Here is a 14,920-nt window from a genome sequence, read left to right as displayed (position 1 = left end):
CAAGTCACTCTCACTCTCTGCCTTTTTTCCCACAATTATTCCCTATCTTTCTTGTCTGAGCTTCTTCCTTTCCCCAGCCACCTTTTAACTCATGTTTTCTCTCTTGGGTTTCTCATTTGTCAGCATCCTTAATCTTTCTTTTTCTGCCAGTCTCTGGGATGAGATGATCTCTTCTCTCATCTCCCTTCCCCTACCTAATTTCTTGGGAAATCTCTCTCTTGATTGTCCCTCTTTTTCCCCATACCAGTGGCAGCCAGCCCCTTGACTCAGCCAGTCCCTGTTCCCCTCCTCTATTCATGTATGAACCTGTGCCCCCTTGGATGTACGAATCCTCAGCCGGTTACACAATCTAGCCAGAGTTCAGCTAAGGCTTCTGCCCAGACTTCAGGCATGCCTCTGAGTTAATGACTTGAGTTAAAGAATCAGCATTAACTTTGAATTTTCTGGCTTTTGACTTTTCTTTTCACAGCTTGACATTTTTGTAATGCTTTGTTTTTCTGGTACTTCAAAAAAAAGCAGATGGCGAATAATGTCACAGCAGAATGCATAGCCCTGGCTTTGGCAAGTCTGCCACCCCATTACCACAGCTCTCCAGGGCTGGTTAATGGTGTTGTCCTCGGTCATCCTGGAGCATTGCCCCTCCTGGTGCCACATGCCAGAAGAGCCACCCAGACACCCTTCGGTGTCTCCTTCTGAAGCCAGCTTGGCCACGTTGGAGAGGTGCCGCCTTGGGTAGGTGGCAGCCGTAGACAGGCCTCTCAGCAGGGAACACGTGGGCTGCCAAAGGTGCCAAGGAACAACAACAAAAAAGACAAATAACTGAGATGACAAGCTGAAAGACAGCACACAGGGAAGGGTCAGCCCAGGGGCAGAGCAGAGAATTGATTCACTAACCTCTGAGATGCATCTCACTGATTTTCTGCAATACCTTGACAGAAACCAGATACTACAGTGATAGCTAATTTAAAGGTATCAATAGACAGTCACACTCCAGTCTCCTGAATCCCAAATATTTTCCGTAGTCACACAACCACCCTGTCCCTCCCCAGCTACACAGTATGCTTCATCTGTGTGATATTATACACATCTTCTTTGAACTGTGACAGATTGGGGCTGCGCAAACCACTTCGGAGGTTTGCAACTTGGTATATTCTAGGAGTGATTTCAAACTATTACATACCTGGATGTAACTTTGCACAAAGATGTATTTTTATGAACAGTGGAGTTTTTACTAAAGGGTTGTAGCTCTGGCAGTCACCAGTGCAGCACTCCACCCCGTATCTCGCCGGTCAGCGGGAGGCTGTGTAGCTCCCCCATATATCCACGTCCCATCTCAGCTGCCTAGGGAAACAAACAGAATTAAAAATGCTTGATGTGAACTGAATGCCATCATCTAGATGTTTAAAAGGGAACGGAATCAGTTTGATGTGAAAAAACATATGATCATGTAATTGGGGGTTAAAGTGTTAGTGGGTCCTCCCAAAATGCAATTAGAGAGATACTATTCACGTTGTGAACAGCACACCTTTAATCTTAAACTATTTTAGAAGCTCCATTTGTGTGGTTTTTCCAACTCCATTTGCAGGAAAGTTCCAGCCTAGCTTAATAATATAGTGGCAGTACTTCACAATGCTCTCCAACGTACAGAAGTAGCTATTAAACTGTCAACAGCAGTAAAAGATGATATTTTGATGGCAATGGATAGGAACCCCATCTTCCTGCTCACGCTACTCAACATTTCTGTAGCTTTCAAGCACAGTCAACCATAATTTGTCACTGACTTGCATACGTGACATTGGCTGAATAGGTAGTCTGAGCTACAACTGTGTCAATCAATTTTTCCAGGCAAAACTCACATAGCATCAATAGGCTGTTATTCCCTTTTTCTTCTCTGTACCTCTTGCACTCATTCCTGTTCACCATCTACCCGGAGACCTGTAGGGAAGTTGCAGGACATGCCAACTTCCTTGCTGAAGCTGTTTTGCTGATATCGACCTGCATAATCCCCTTCCACAGCTGCAGCCAGAGATATCATTATATATACAGAATGAAGAGCAAACTCGGTCTCGGTACATCCTGCGGGGAAACGTTTCCTAGGACCGAGTTGGCCAGTATCTGTCTGGCTATCTTCTCCTTTCTGCCTAACCTTTCCTTTAATGTTGCACATATCCTAAAGGACATTTTCAACGTTTAGTGCGGGTGAAAAAATAGAGTTATTTCAGGTGAAAATATATTTTTTTGGCCATTGTTAGAAGTCCACCATGGGAGGGGGCAACCTCAGCAGTGATCTCTGTAATCACCACCCTGAAACCACACCTGCAATCTGGAAGAAACAGCAAACTGTAGTTTGTGCCAAAATCAAGCAGATTATCACAAACTCTTCTGTCCCTGCTGCAGTTTTAAGCTTGTGATCAAAAGTCTTAAAAAGCCTTCAATCCCATCTACACCAAACTCTGTATAAAGTTGTGTTTTTCTCAGTCTAAAACAGTCGAGAATATCAGAGGCAGAAATAAGCTTTACTTATAAATTCTCAGGCAAAATCAAATTATTTCGTATCCTTGTGCTCCAAGTTGTTTTTTCTTTCTTGTCTTAACTGGAATGATGAGAAAATGGTGGGAGGAAAAGTGCATCTACCTGGGTTGTTCTAGAAAGGCTCGGCAGCAAACATTACAAAGTCTGCCATTAAATGTTCACCAGCCTGATTGGCATTACAGTGTAATGGTTCTCTGGTTGAAATCTTGAAATCATTGCAACATTTTTTGATTTAAAGATGACCAAAATCACTACATGCAACTGATAGGAAACTTTGTACCGTAGACTCCAATGAACTACAGGAACACAGGACGATGCTAAAAGGATTTTAAGGTATTTGTTCTTATATTGTCTGCATTTTAAGTCTTTAAACCTGTTCTGAGTCCAGGAACATTTTGTTGTTTGCTTGGCAAAAGCATGCCCTCTAGAAAGGTATCTAGGAAATGTAGAGGTCACTGGTGTGCTCAATACATTTTTGTAGTAGGTAATCACCTCCTCCATTAGAAATATGTACCACAGAAGTACTTATATCTGAGATATTTTTCTCCTTGTAAAGCCCTTTGTACACTGTACTCAACTCTCAATATCCTTTCTGACAGCAATCCAGCTCAGATCACATATTTTTAAGACCTTTTTCCTTAGCGAGTTCAAATAATTTCTGCAGAGATTTTCTACGCTGTCTTATTTGCCAGTGCCCTTTTTAGAATATGGATACCAAAACTAATACAATATTCCGGTGCTGCTCTTAGCAGTATCAGATAAAATGATAAAAATGTGTGTTTATACGTCCCAATAATGCACTATATAACTGCATAGGTAATTGATTAAAAAATCCTCATTGTGTTCAGTTATTAGTTTTGTGATCAGTTAAACGGAATAATGATTATTTTATTGTTATTACTTTCAGTCACTGTACATTTCTAGATGGTAAATATTGAGGAAAATAACGGTGCTGCTGCCAATTATTCAAAAAACTTTAAAAGTTAAAATGTCACGTTGAAAGAAATCACCTTCAAAACCTTCTTTTCAAAATAGCACCGCGGTGTATGATTATTTTTTTAAAAGTAAATTATAAATCTCCTGGTTTTCATTGCAGGTTTGTGTTGTTTTGGGTTTTTTTTCCCCATAACTTGCATTCTGAACGTGAACAGTTTGGAAGCCAGGTGTTAGCTATTTAGCAGTCCAAGAGGTCATTACAGAAATATGCACAGAACCACGTGCGAGCAGCGTACTTGGAGATTTCCTCTTAACTTTGCTCAAGAAGCACTCAGAAACAAAGAGCCCAGCTTCAATATTTAAGTCAAGAAAATGAAACATTCATGTGCTGTAGCTAGATATTGTTGCTGTAGCCGAACAACCCGTGCCTGCCTGAGGTTGAGGATGCACAACTGAATTTATATTCTGGTCATAAAACCTGCATTTAGGGACACAAATTCTAACCAATCAGACTAAATAAATCAGCAGGCCCAGGTTTTATCATCACAGATAACCCTCATTAATCCAGCAAGTTTTTCCTGAAGACAAAGGACAAAATGAATTGCTTCATTGGAGTTGCCTGAGCAGCATGCTAATGCGGGGAGGTGGAAGGCATGAATTATTCATGCCTGAGCAGCCTGAGCAGGCAGATCCTGGCTTTCCCTGTTACCACTGCAACAAGTGGCGACTGGCCCGGCCACGCTCGGGCCATCGCGCATCCCCGGAAAGCGCCAAAATGCCTTCTGGAGGGGGAAAAACTCCGTGTCTCCGCTGCGCCCGACACAGCCGGGTGGATTTTCAGGTTAAGCCTTATGCAAAATGGACCCGGGAAACACAGTCTTTTGTAACTCAAATGTACTTGACCATAAACTACTCTTCTTGGAAGAAAACTGGTTGCTTTGGTAAGTTTGTGCAACTTGTGACGTTTTCTGAATCCGCTGTGAGCTCTTTTCAGTTTGCAGTAATAATGTGCAGTTTTAGCTAAAAGTAGTCTACATTCTTTTTGCTTTTAAAATGACTTAAAGAAGCCTAAAAGGCACTCAATAACTTAACTTCTAACTCTATAAAATGTGTAAACAGTATATATGGAAGCGACACTAAAGTTACGATCAAGTCTTCTTAAATTAACTTCTATTATTTAAAGTTTTGAATCCCTGTAGCACGCTACTAAAACAAAATATATTTATGATCCAAGTCTGATTTCTTGCAGCCAAAACTAAGACTACTGTAATTCGGTGATAAACTGGAGAATCTGAAAGAACATGTGTTCTTTTTCACAAGAAATGTCTGTTCCTTCTTATAAGTGTAACTTGTGCTGCTCTTTATTCAGCTAAACACATTTCAGAGGTTGGGAACAGGAGCTGAGACCTGCGTAACATTCTTATCATGCATTAACTGTTCTGTTGTATTATCAAATAGTTGAAAAGCATTGGTAATTTACCCAATTTTTCTAAGGATAGGAAGGAGATGTATTTTCTATGTAAAGCACATGGCAGTGATGAACTGAGGCTAGACCTACCACTTCTTTATAAGGTGAAAAGCATCAAATTACTTTGCTTTATTATACATTATCAGTATTCCTACCTATAATATTTGTTTCAAATTGTTTATCTGATTTGTGATGTTTTCCAGTAGCAATACTATCAGCATTGCCTGAGAACTCTCAGGTAACTCACTACTTGGCACAGTTAAAAAATTGGTATAAATAATCAGCTCCCAAGAGCAAGAGGCCATGGATAGAAGCATGAATATGAAACGAGTCTTGAATAAGTTTTGAGTGCGGATAAAAAGCTCTCCCTCTTTTTTTTTGTTTGTTTGTTTTTAATTACATAGTCCAGATTCTGCCGCTGCTACTTTATTTTCTTTGTTTTGATCATAAAAGCATTTTATTTGACATCCAAAAGACAGCCAAATTTTGAAGGGATAAAAGTACTGCATAATGATATCTAGTGCTAACAGTAATTAAATGCCCTATTTTTTAAGAAAAAAAAACCAAGAGGTGAAAATAGGGATATGTAAATAGCAGGAGATATGCAAACAATGGATGTAATCCTGCACTCCTTAATCATGGGAGTAATCCTTATTCACGTAAGTAATCCTGTTGGTTTCGATAGACTCACATCAGTAGGTGCTGTAGCATAAGGCCCATATTTTTCAGGGAGATAACAGTGTCTGGTTTACCTGTTTTGGTTTTTTGGTGGGTGGTTTTTTGTTTTTTTTTTCTGTAATGTAATTTTAGCAGCACAGTTTTTAGTGATGTGTTTGAATGCATTAGTGATAATACTAAATTAGACTTTACCAAATGTCTGTTTTCCTTCTGAAAGTATAAAAGAGAAAAATGGAATAATGTATTAGATGTGTCAGTAAGAAGGTACAAACACCACATATTTTATTAGAAATGTGCTTGCAGTGGAAGAGCACTACTCACCCTGTCGACTATGTTGGTAGATTACTTTTTGGTACATGTGGTATATAAACTTTGCTTCTTTTAGGATAGGATACAACTTTAGCAAAAAAATCACTATGACACCTGATGTCTCATAAAGTACATTTGGGTCTCCATAAAAGTGATGTTGATGAATATCGTTCATCTTTCTGATTTAAATAACATGGGGTTTGCAGTAACATCCTGTGAATGTCTTCAGTGCTGTAATGGTCCCTGATCTTGCTAAAATAACACCTGCAGTTCTGCCTTGGAAATAATATTCTATATCCATGTTGCTGTTGTTTTACCCTCCTCATCAGCCCAGCTTGGCACTTCTGAGCTTTCCACTCCGAGACCCCATAGCACTGCCCTGTAATCCAGGATGGGGCTTGAGAGCACCTGTGTGCCCTTCCCCAGGCAGTGCATCTGCTAATAAGGGAAAACTAATTACTTAAAAGCTTTTGGTGCAAGGGGGTGGAGAAGTATAAATAGTCATGAACTGTTCCTGGTGCTCTGCAAGCCATCAACCTGTGTTTGTGCTGGATGCCAGCAGTGTTAGTGTGGATGTGAACGGTACCCTATGACCACTGCACTCACTGCTGTGTTAAGATGCCTCCTCTGTGGAAATATTCTCTTGTGTGCACCCTGAAGGGGCCAAAATAGAAATGAAGTAAAAATGCAATGGGTGACGGTTCCAGCTGGTGTGAAAAACTTACACTTAATGAAGTTGGTATTAAGTACCCGTTAGCTTTTTGTTGGTTGCATTGAGACACCAAGAATGAACTGATTGTTCTTTAATCAGCTTCATTACATGGCAAAGGTTTTGGTGGTTTGCATTTTCAGATGAGGTATACTATATTATTAGCATCTACTTACACAGAGGTATGGTACTGGAGCAGTTTAATGCTGAGCCTACGCGGCTCTTATGGACGGTAGAGTGCTGGAGGGAATAAAATGACCCTTACAAGGCTGGAAGGGCAGACTGGCAGCTGCTGCCCGGGGAGAGACTGGAGTGGCCTTTGGCAGCAGCTTTTCTTTTCACCTACTCCATGCAGCCTCCCAGCAGGAGCATTAAACCCCTCCAGGTAAGTCCTTTTCTGTTCCCTGCCCACGGAGTCAATTCCTAATCTTTGAGGAACGCCACAAACACTGGTTGGACATTAGCTTGAACTTTATAACCACAGCTTTGAGGGTACTTTTTTTCTACATCCATTCTCCTTTGTGGTATTATTAAAAAAAAAAAAAAAATTCACATGCAGTTGTTTTTGTTTGAGGATCTCCTTCCGGCAGTGGACAGAGGTCAGGTGCCCATTTTAATTTTTACTGCTTTTTGTGAATTTTAGAGGTAGCTGTTCATGCAAACCTTTTAAAATGTCTTTAAAACTCGGCCAAATAAAGTGCTCTAGAGCGGTTCAACTCATTTTGTATAAAAAAAAAAATCATGTTTGTGGTGATTTGGAGCATCATGTTTTGTTGTTTTTGTTTCTTTGTGCATAAAAACTAGGTAGAGCAAGAGGTGTTTTCTGTCATCACTGACATGTCACTTTCATGTCTCTCTTCATTAGAGGCTGCTTGTCTCTCCTTGTTTCCCACCCAGGGCAGAGGGCAGGGGGATGTGTAGTCTCCGCTCTTTCCCCAGGTTAGAATCTCTGTGAGAGCAAAGCTATGGGTGTGCGTGCTGCGGGCGATGGCAAGAGCAGGTTCTTTGTGGTTTGGCAGCATTCCCTCCTTTGTGTGAGATGTATTTTGCCACATTTTGGGGTCGGTGACACGAAGGCAGCGAATTGTGGCTGCTCTGCCTGGCTGTGGGCATTGCCAGGGTTGATGGGCTTTGCTGCATCGATGTGGAAGTGTGCTGAGGTTTCCTACTTGGGGCTTCCATTGCAAAGCTTGTCTAAATGGCAGTTACGCTGGGCTAAGTTATTTGGAACAATACCAACCTTCAGTTCTAAGCCCAAATAGTACACAAAATAAAAGGCAAGTTTTAAAGCGCAGGTAGAGGAAATTTTCTGGCGGTCGTTTTGTGGCTGTCTGGGAGTTTGTGGCAGAGAAAGCAGAAAGACTGGAAAAGCCAGCGTGGAGCCCGCACAGGGTGCAGGTAGAGCAAGGTCTGGGAGCATGGCCCTGGTGAAGCCGAGCACCAGCTGAATATCAACCACTTATTTACTGGTCCCCCGGGTCAGAGCCATGCAGCAAACTTCAGCTAAGGTAACACGATGTGGTCACAGCCTGTGGAGCAGAGCCTGGAGCGGGAGATGTGTCCCGTGGTCCAGCACGTCCTTGTGATGGGACGTGACACGTTTGTTGTGTGTAGGACCTTGGGCACTGGAGAGCCACATGCGTGACCAGGAACAATCTCCAGCAGAAGGGAACCACAAGACATTGTGGATGACTCAGTTAACCTTAACAAAAGGCTAAACCAACACAACTACCTTAATGATATGCTTATGAGTAGCTGCCTAGTGGCTTCTCAGTGGAAAAGCTGAGCTGGTATGACTAGACATATTAAGTATGACAACAGCACAGATAAAACTGCAATGCATATGAACTTCTTAAAATAAAGGTTTTTACTTGTTCTCCTTGTGTTCCTTTGCTGCAAAACCTGTTCTGAGAGCAGCCAGGTCTGGAGGACCAGCACTCCTTTCCCTCTTTGCGGTCCAACCCAGCCCCAAGCTGGTATCTCCCCAGGGCGTGTTTCAACACTGGTCTTGTTTCATGTGACATTTCTGCCTCTGTATCTCTCTGGAGTGGGAGAGGAGAGCAGAGGACAGTCACACTCAAACCTATGTGTGTGGTCCCAGGCCCAAACCTGCCTCAGATTTCCATCGATGATGTGCAACAAGCATTAATCACGGCCGTGTGATGGTGTAACCTGTCAGTCATGCATCTGACAGTTCATCAGGAGCAACTGGGAAAATTCTCTGTAAACTACTGTTGGGCATATAGTGATGACCATTATTTATTTTAAACATGCATAATCTTTCCTCCGCTCCCTGCAAAGTATGTGCAGCCTCATGCCGAGTGTTGTTACCTGGTTTGTTGATGGTGTGTTACCATTAGTAATGAGGGTCCTGCACAGGGATGTAGCACAAAGAACTGAAGATATGTCTTTTCTGTCTTTATATAAACCTTTCCTGATGATTAAAGACAGTCAATGGAGGCTTTATAAGGGACAGAGGATGTAATGGTGCAGAACAAACATACAATAAAAAGTCACAAAATTCCAGTTATTTCGACCATCTTTTGGAAGACAAAGAATCAAGTCAAGAGAATATACAGTTTCCTTTGTATCTGTAGTATATCGTAGGATAAACATACGGAAAACCAGAAGTCTTAAGAGCAGAAGGTAACGTTAGCTGCAGTCCTCATGGGTGGTGTGGAGCGCCTCGGGGATTGTGTTTCAAATCTGTCTGAATTTCATTGATTGTGTTTATTTTGATACTTCTGGTGATCTAAACTTCTAGCGTCTCTTAGAGCTGCATACACGTAAAATAAAGTTGTGAGGTCGAGTACACAACAACCGGGCAGGATGGGGAGATCTCTTGCACGGCTTGGCTCGAACATCCCCAGGGGGAAGCGAGAGCAAGGCAGAGCCGGTGGCTGTGCTCTCTGTGACTCCTCTGCCTGCTGCCTCTTCTGAAGGCACCAACTGCCACTTTTCGGATGCTGAGGAGGAGCCGCTCTCCTCGCCGTGTCACAGCACAGTGCTGGTACAGCTCTCCTCACATCCAGCATTTTGGACATGTAGAAGAAACAAATACATCCAGAGCTGTCAGACAATTGTACCTGTAAATCAATCCCACCCACAGTGATTGTGCGTAGTGAGGGCTGTTTTGGAAACGCATTTAAATTGATTTTAATTTTTTTCAATAATAGTAGGCTTTAACAGGCAAAGTTCCTTCTCAAATACTTAAAGAAGGAGGGTACTTTATTCCTATGTAGTCAGTTTTGTCAGCAGATCACCTTTAGGCTAAATTATACTGAAAACAAGGTTTAGTCAATAACTATGTGGCTGGCTCTCACTTTGCTAAAATTTCATTCAACCATCTTTTTTGCTCATGTGACTGAGGGAAAATGAGACACCCATTAAACTGAAGGCGCGTGCTCACCTTCATTAATAATATTGTGCAGTCTTGCAAAACCAGAGCAGCAGTCTGCAGCGAGGTTCCGTGCTAACCTGCAGATAACGGCACCAAATTTCTCAGCGCAATTTTAAAAAAAGGAATTGAAGCAATGTGATTTCATTCTTCCTCTCTACATCTGGAATTGAATGTGGGTAATACAGTGTGCATTGTCACACTGAGTATGATATACCATAGAGTGCATTGTGGATAGATCTCTCATACAGTCCTTTCCATATAGAATAAAATAGCTGGATGGAGATACAGAACTTAATGGGAGAAAAGAAAAAGCTGCGTGCTAGAATGGACATAGATTTAGGGGGGTTGCTATGGTTTCTTTTATAAAAACCTTCCAGCCACAGAAATTACTCTTGCAAACAATGATGTATGTAGGTGTAAAGAAACTATCACACAAGCAGCAGCAGCCCGTGCGTACGGGGCCAGGGACACCAGCGAGTGTTCGGTGCTTGGCTGGTGCTGGACATCGCCGGTTGAGCCGTTCCCTGTCCTCTCCTTAAAATTAAGTTGTCCTAAAGCAGCCTGAGAACTGCTGAGTGGTAGCAGCCTTTGCTTGGTGAAAAGGTGAGTGCGTAGCTAAGTCACCCAACCCGTTATTTTCTTCTTGTATCCTCTTTCTGTTATCTTTCTGAATTTCTCAATGCTGAATTTTTTAGGGCAAATGCTGCTTGCTTCATTTATTTATTTTTTTTCTTCCTTTGCCTGCATATTGCCTTGAACAACAGCTCATGACCTAGTTCTGTCTTTTAATTGCTACTGCAATATGAATTTTAATTCCAGCTAGAGTCCAGATGTATTGAGGATATGCAGCACATGTCAGGGGCAGGGTCATTTATTTAACGGGCCAGTGTTTCTCAGGCCTTGAATTCAGGGATCCCTTAACCTTTTTGAAAAAAATCTTAAACCATCATCATGTATTTCACTGTTGTCTGGTGATGGGAAATGGAGATAATAACCGTTAATCTAAATGCTAATATGGATTTTCTCTTACAGCTTAGTTTGTTTAACTGTTCTTTAAGCTTCAACTAAAAATATTAATGGAGATAAATGTGAGACTTATGCTTGCATCCTCCCGTGCCCAAGTGAACCAGGCTATGGGTACTGAGAATTTCTAGGAGCCCATCTCTGCTTATAGATACTTGAAATATTTTGCTTCTTTTCATGGCTGTTTTTGGTGACTTAGGGACGCTGGTGGTAGAAGATGAGTGGGTCATCAAGAATTGTACATATTATGCCTCTGGTGAAGATCACCACTTGATGAACAGGGTATTAGATTTAGCATGTTCCAAAAAAGTACGGTTTGGGGAACAATATAAACTCTGTTCACAAAAAAAAAATATCTTTACTTCCCTGCACTTTAGAAGAAACACTGCCTACATTTATTGCATTTTGAGCATCTCGGATTTCCTCTATCAGCTGACATTTAGCTGTTTTGCTTAGCTAAGATTTCCCTCTTTTGCTCCACTGAAAGGGTTAGTGAAGGCAAGTTTTCGACATGCCTTCTACTGACTGCTCCAGGAAGGGCTTAATTTTAATCATTCTATGATTGCAGCTTGTGAAAGATGCTGGAATCCTTTGGGAGGAAAAAAACTGCATCTATAAAAACATAAGCTGTTTTAGGTTAGATTAGATCTTGAAATGCTGGGATACACTAGCATTTAATCAGCGTAGAAGTTCATATTAAGGGAACTGCAAATAGAAAAAAAATGTTTTCTGAGATACATATGGTCTACTCAAAACATACTCATACAAGGTGAGTGTTTTTCTTTATATCATACCAGTTGATGTAGAATGAAGGAAAGGAGAGTTGATAATACTCTAGAGAGCTGGAGGAGGATCAGAAAGCTGAGCACACAGCCTCACACCAGTGCTGGAAAGTGTCTGGGAGGAGAAACCCAGGGAAGGACAGCACACGGGTGCATCTGCATAGAGTGCTGGTAAAAAAAAAGCTGGATCTAAGGTGCCTGGACTGTGGCTCCATGGGTTCTCTATAGGCAGTCAAGGTTTCGCATTATCTTTGCCAAGGTGCATGGAAGAGGATCCCTGTCTTCATCATTAGCATCCTCTTCCCCGAAAACTTCTGGCCAGATCCTAGTGCTTGCTAGTCACTCTGCCAAGCAAAGATTTAAAAGCACAGCTGCATCAAATTGTTATCACAGTGATCTATTACAGGCATGATGTATATTGCAACTTGTTCCCGTGGTAGACATAACGTTACTGTCTTATATTATTACTGATATTTGATGTACAATACAACTATATTTAATTAGCTAACTAAAATGCGTTCTCTGCCAAAGATATGGTAAGCAGGAGGGAAAACCACCTGCTTGGAGAAATGCCTCATAGCAGGATAAGTAAAAAAAGCAGATAGTACAGTCTGAGAAACAGAAATTTAGTACATTAATCCCAAAGACCCCCCCACCAAAACCTGTGGAACCTTGTAGCTGAGATTTCAAAATAAAACCCAGCAATTCAGTTATAAAATAGATTTTTTTAAAAGGAAACTGTCATGATATCACCTACAAACATTTTAGAACAGCAAATTAATCTAAAGGTTATGATTACGGTAGAAAAAAAGATGCTTCTGTGTTCAAAGGATAAGTACTTTTATGGTTGGGAAAAGACCTCCTGTTCCTCACCCAAAGGGCTGAAGCTTTGCCTTAAGTGCAAAATTTAGCCGTGGCCCAGGGAGTCGTCCCTAATACAACCACGCTTGTATCATCTCCTTGATACCCACATCCACAGTGGCAAGATCAGAACGTCACATAAGGTTTGATCTTCTTTGGTTTTTGGTTTTTTTTTTGCATCTGCTGTGGAGACAGGAGACCAGACTCGCTGGCCAGCAATCTGCGTTGGTTTCTCGACTCCTCTTTGTGTGGTTGATGGCAATTTCCAGGCTGCCGTCGCTGCCCAAAGCCGAAACCTCCCTCGGCAGCTCTCAGAGCCTCCCGCCAGCAGCTGAGCTATTAACAATCGCTTTCATGCGCTGCTCTCCTGTGGGAAATGTGGGCTGACTTGGTTATTGTACGTGGGAGGAGGATGTGAGAGCGCGAGCCAAACGCCACCGCAGGTCCCTTTTCTCTTGCAGGTGGAAAGATAAAAGGGCTTGTCGATGGGTCTCTGAGCCCTCTTCCAAAAAACCAGGGGAGGCTTTTCCTGCCTGGGGTTCACGGGGGGCTGTGAGAAGGGTCCCCTCTTGCACAACCTCTGCTGCTTTCACCCCGTGAGGCTGGCACAGGGTTCAAGGGCTGCAATGGGGCAGGACCACGGCTCCTGCAGCGCCTGGCTGGGGCAAGTCTGTGGCTCCCAAATTGTGTCGTTGTCTGCAAACCTCTCCCTGAACAAAGAGGACTGCTCAGGGAGTGCTTGTGGCCGAAGAAAAAGGGCTGAATGAGGTGGGGGTCGGTAGGCTTGTGCAGAGTTAAAGAGCTGGTTTTGTGGGTCCTTCCAGAGCTTGTCCAAAGCAAAAAGGTCAGAAAAGGCCAGGAGGGAGAAACCTGAGGAATAGCTCAGCGAGCTCCAAGGAAACTTGGGCTGCTGTCTGCATTTTGCAGGTTGGTAAATGAAGTCCAGTTCTGGGTCTGTGAGAAGCAGCAAAGGAAAGAGAGAGCGAGGGGCGTTTCTCCTGTGCGGGGACTGCCTTCCCAACCTTCCAGCACATAGACGGTCACGGCAGGTTACTGGGTAATGACTTGCTCTTAATCATCTATGCTCATTTACTGTCTGGATCTTCAGTGAGCTGCTCTGCCTCTTATTCACGTCCAAATTCTGCTTTATTACTTTTAATGCTGTTTCTTTTCCCCTTTGTGCTCCTCAGGTAGCAACTGCGTTTTAGCTTGTTTTCAGAAACCAGCAATAATATTTCCTGAGACGATTCATTTCTTTAATTTGTTGTTGTTCTGGTGTCTGACACTACCTGCTCATGCAGAGCTCTCCCTGGACTTGAGAGTCTCACCGCAGTACATGTATCTTGAACACAGTTTATTTTAATCAGGGCTCCCAGAATTTGGTAATACTTCAGGCCAATTTCTGCAGTAAATCTGAAAGCATTCAGCAAAAACATGTGCAGCCAGTGATCAGACATAATTGCCAACAATTTCACACCCACAGCATCGTTGCTTGACTCTAACATTCCTGGAGCCCCATCTTTCCCATCACCATTTCAAGCAGGGATCTCGCAGTTGCTAGGGGATGGAATTTCTTAATGCACTTATATATTAAATATTTTTAGCATGAAGAGGAGAATTACTCATACAGTTTTCTGGTTAATATTTGCTGTATTAAAATGGAAGAACCAAAATGCAGTGAGAAGCAAATCTCTAGAGGTCTGGAGGCCAGGTTTGATGCAGGTACTATCCAGGCATTCAATATATTACTTGAATCTGTGTCTGCTGAATTTAACTGGAGCTCTGACAATTACGGGCTGTCACAGGAGACTTCCACTTCTACTCCTGACTAAATTACCAAGCCTCATGCTTCTCAAGATATTACCATTGCTGTAAATAAAGCCAAGTTCATTCTCTTTTTTCTTTACTGTTCCAAGGAAAAAGGAAGTGGCTGACTTCTTCCACCTAGCATCAAACAACACAAGCCTCAGAAGAACTCTTGGTTGAATCTGAATTAAATAATTTTTCAGCAATTTTTTTTTTTCCCCAAAAAACAAAGCCTCCATTTTTATCGCCCGTTGCCAAATTCTCACTATAAGAGCGCCCAGGACATGAAGGCTAAAAATAACAGATATACCAAAACAACTTAGGTCCCCTTAAAATTTTACAGATGAGAATCAGTAGTAGGCACCGTACACACCACGAGACTATGTTTAGTGCTACTGTATTTTCCATAGTGTATT

At 42.2% G+C, this 14,920-nt stretch overlaps 1 protein-coding gene across 1 annotated transcript in view; it reads left to right on the top strand.

Annotated features, from left to right (window-relative positions):
• The first annotated feature begins 4,243 nt into the window (after positions 1-4,243).
• C5H10orf90 (chromosome 5 C10orf90 homolog) overlaps positions 4,244-14,920 on the top strand; it is a 67,230-nt gene continuing 56,553 nt past the window's right edge. Inside the window, exon 1 of the mRNA XM_074908491.1 lies at positions 4,244-4,409. Coding sequence (XP_074764592.1) covers positions 4,244-4,409 — 166 coding nt within the window. The remainder of the gene's footprint in view (positions 4,410-14,920) is intronic.

The sequence above is a fragment of the Athene noctua genome, chromosome 5 (assembly GCF_965140245.1).
Source record: "Athene noctua chromosome 5, bAthNoc1.hap1.1, whole genome shotgun sequence".
NCBI classification, from domain to species: Eukaryota; Metazoa; Chordata; class Aves; order Strigiformes; family Strigidae; genus Athene; species Athene noctua.
The sequence above is the reverse complement of the archived record's forward strand: the minus strand, read 5'-3'. Positions and strand labels throughout refer to the sequence as shown.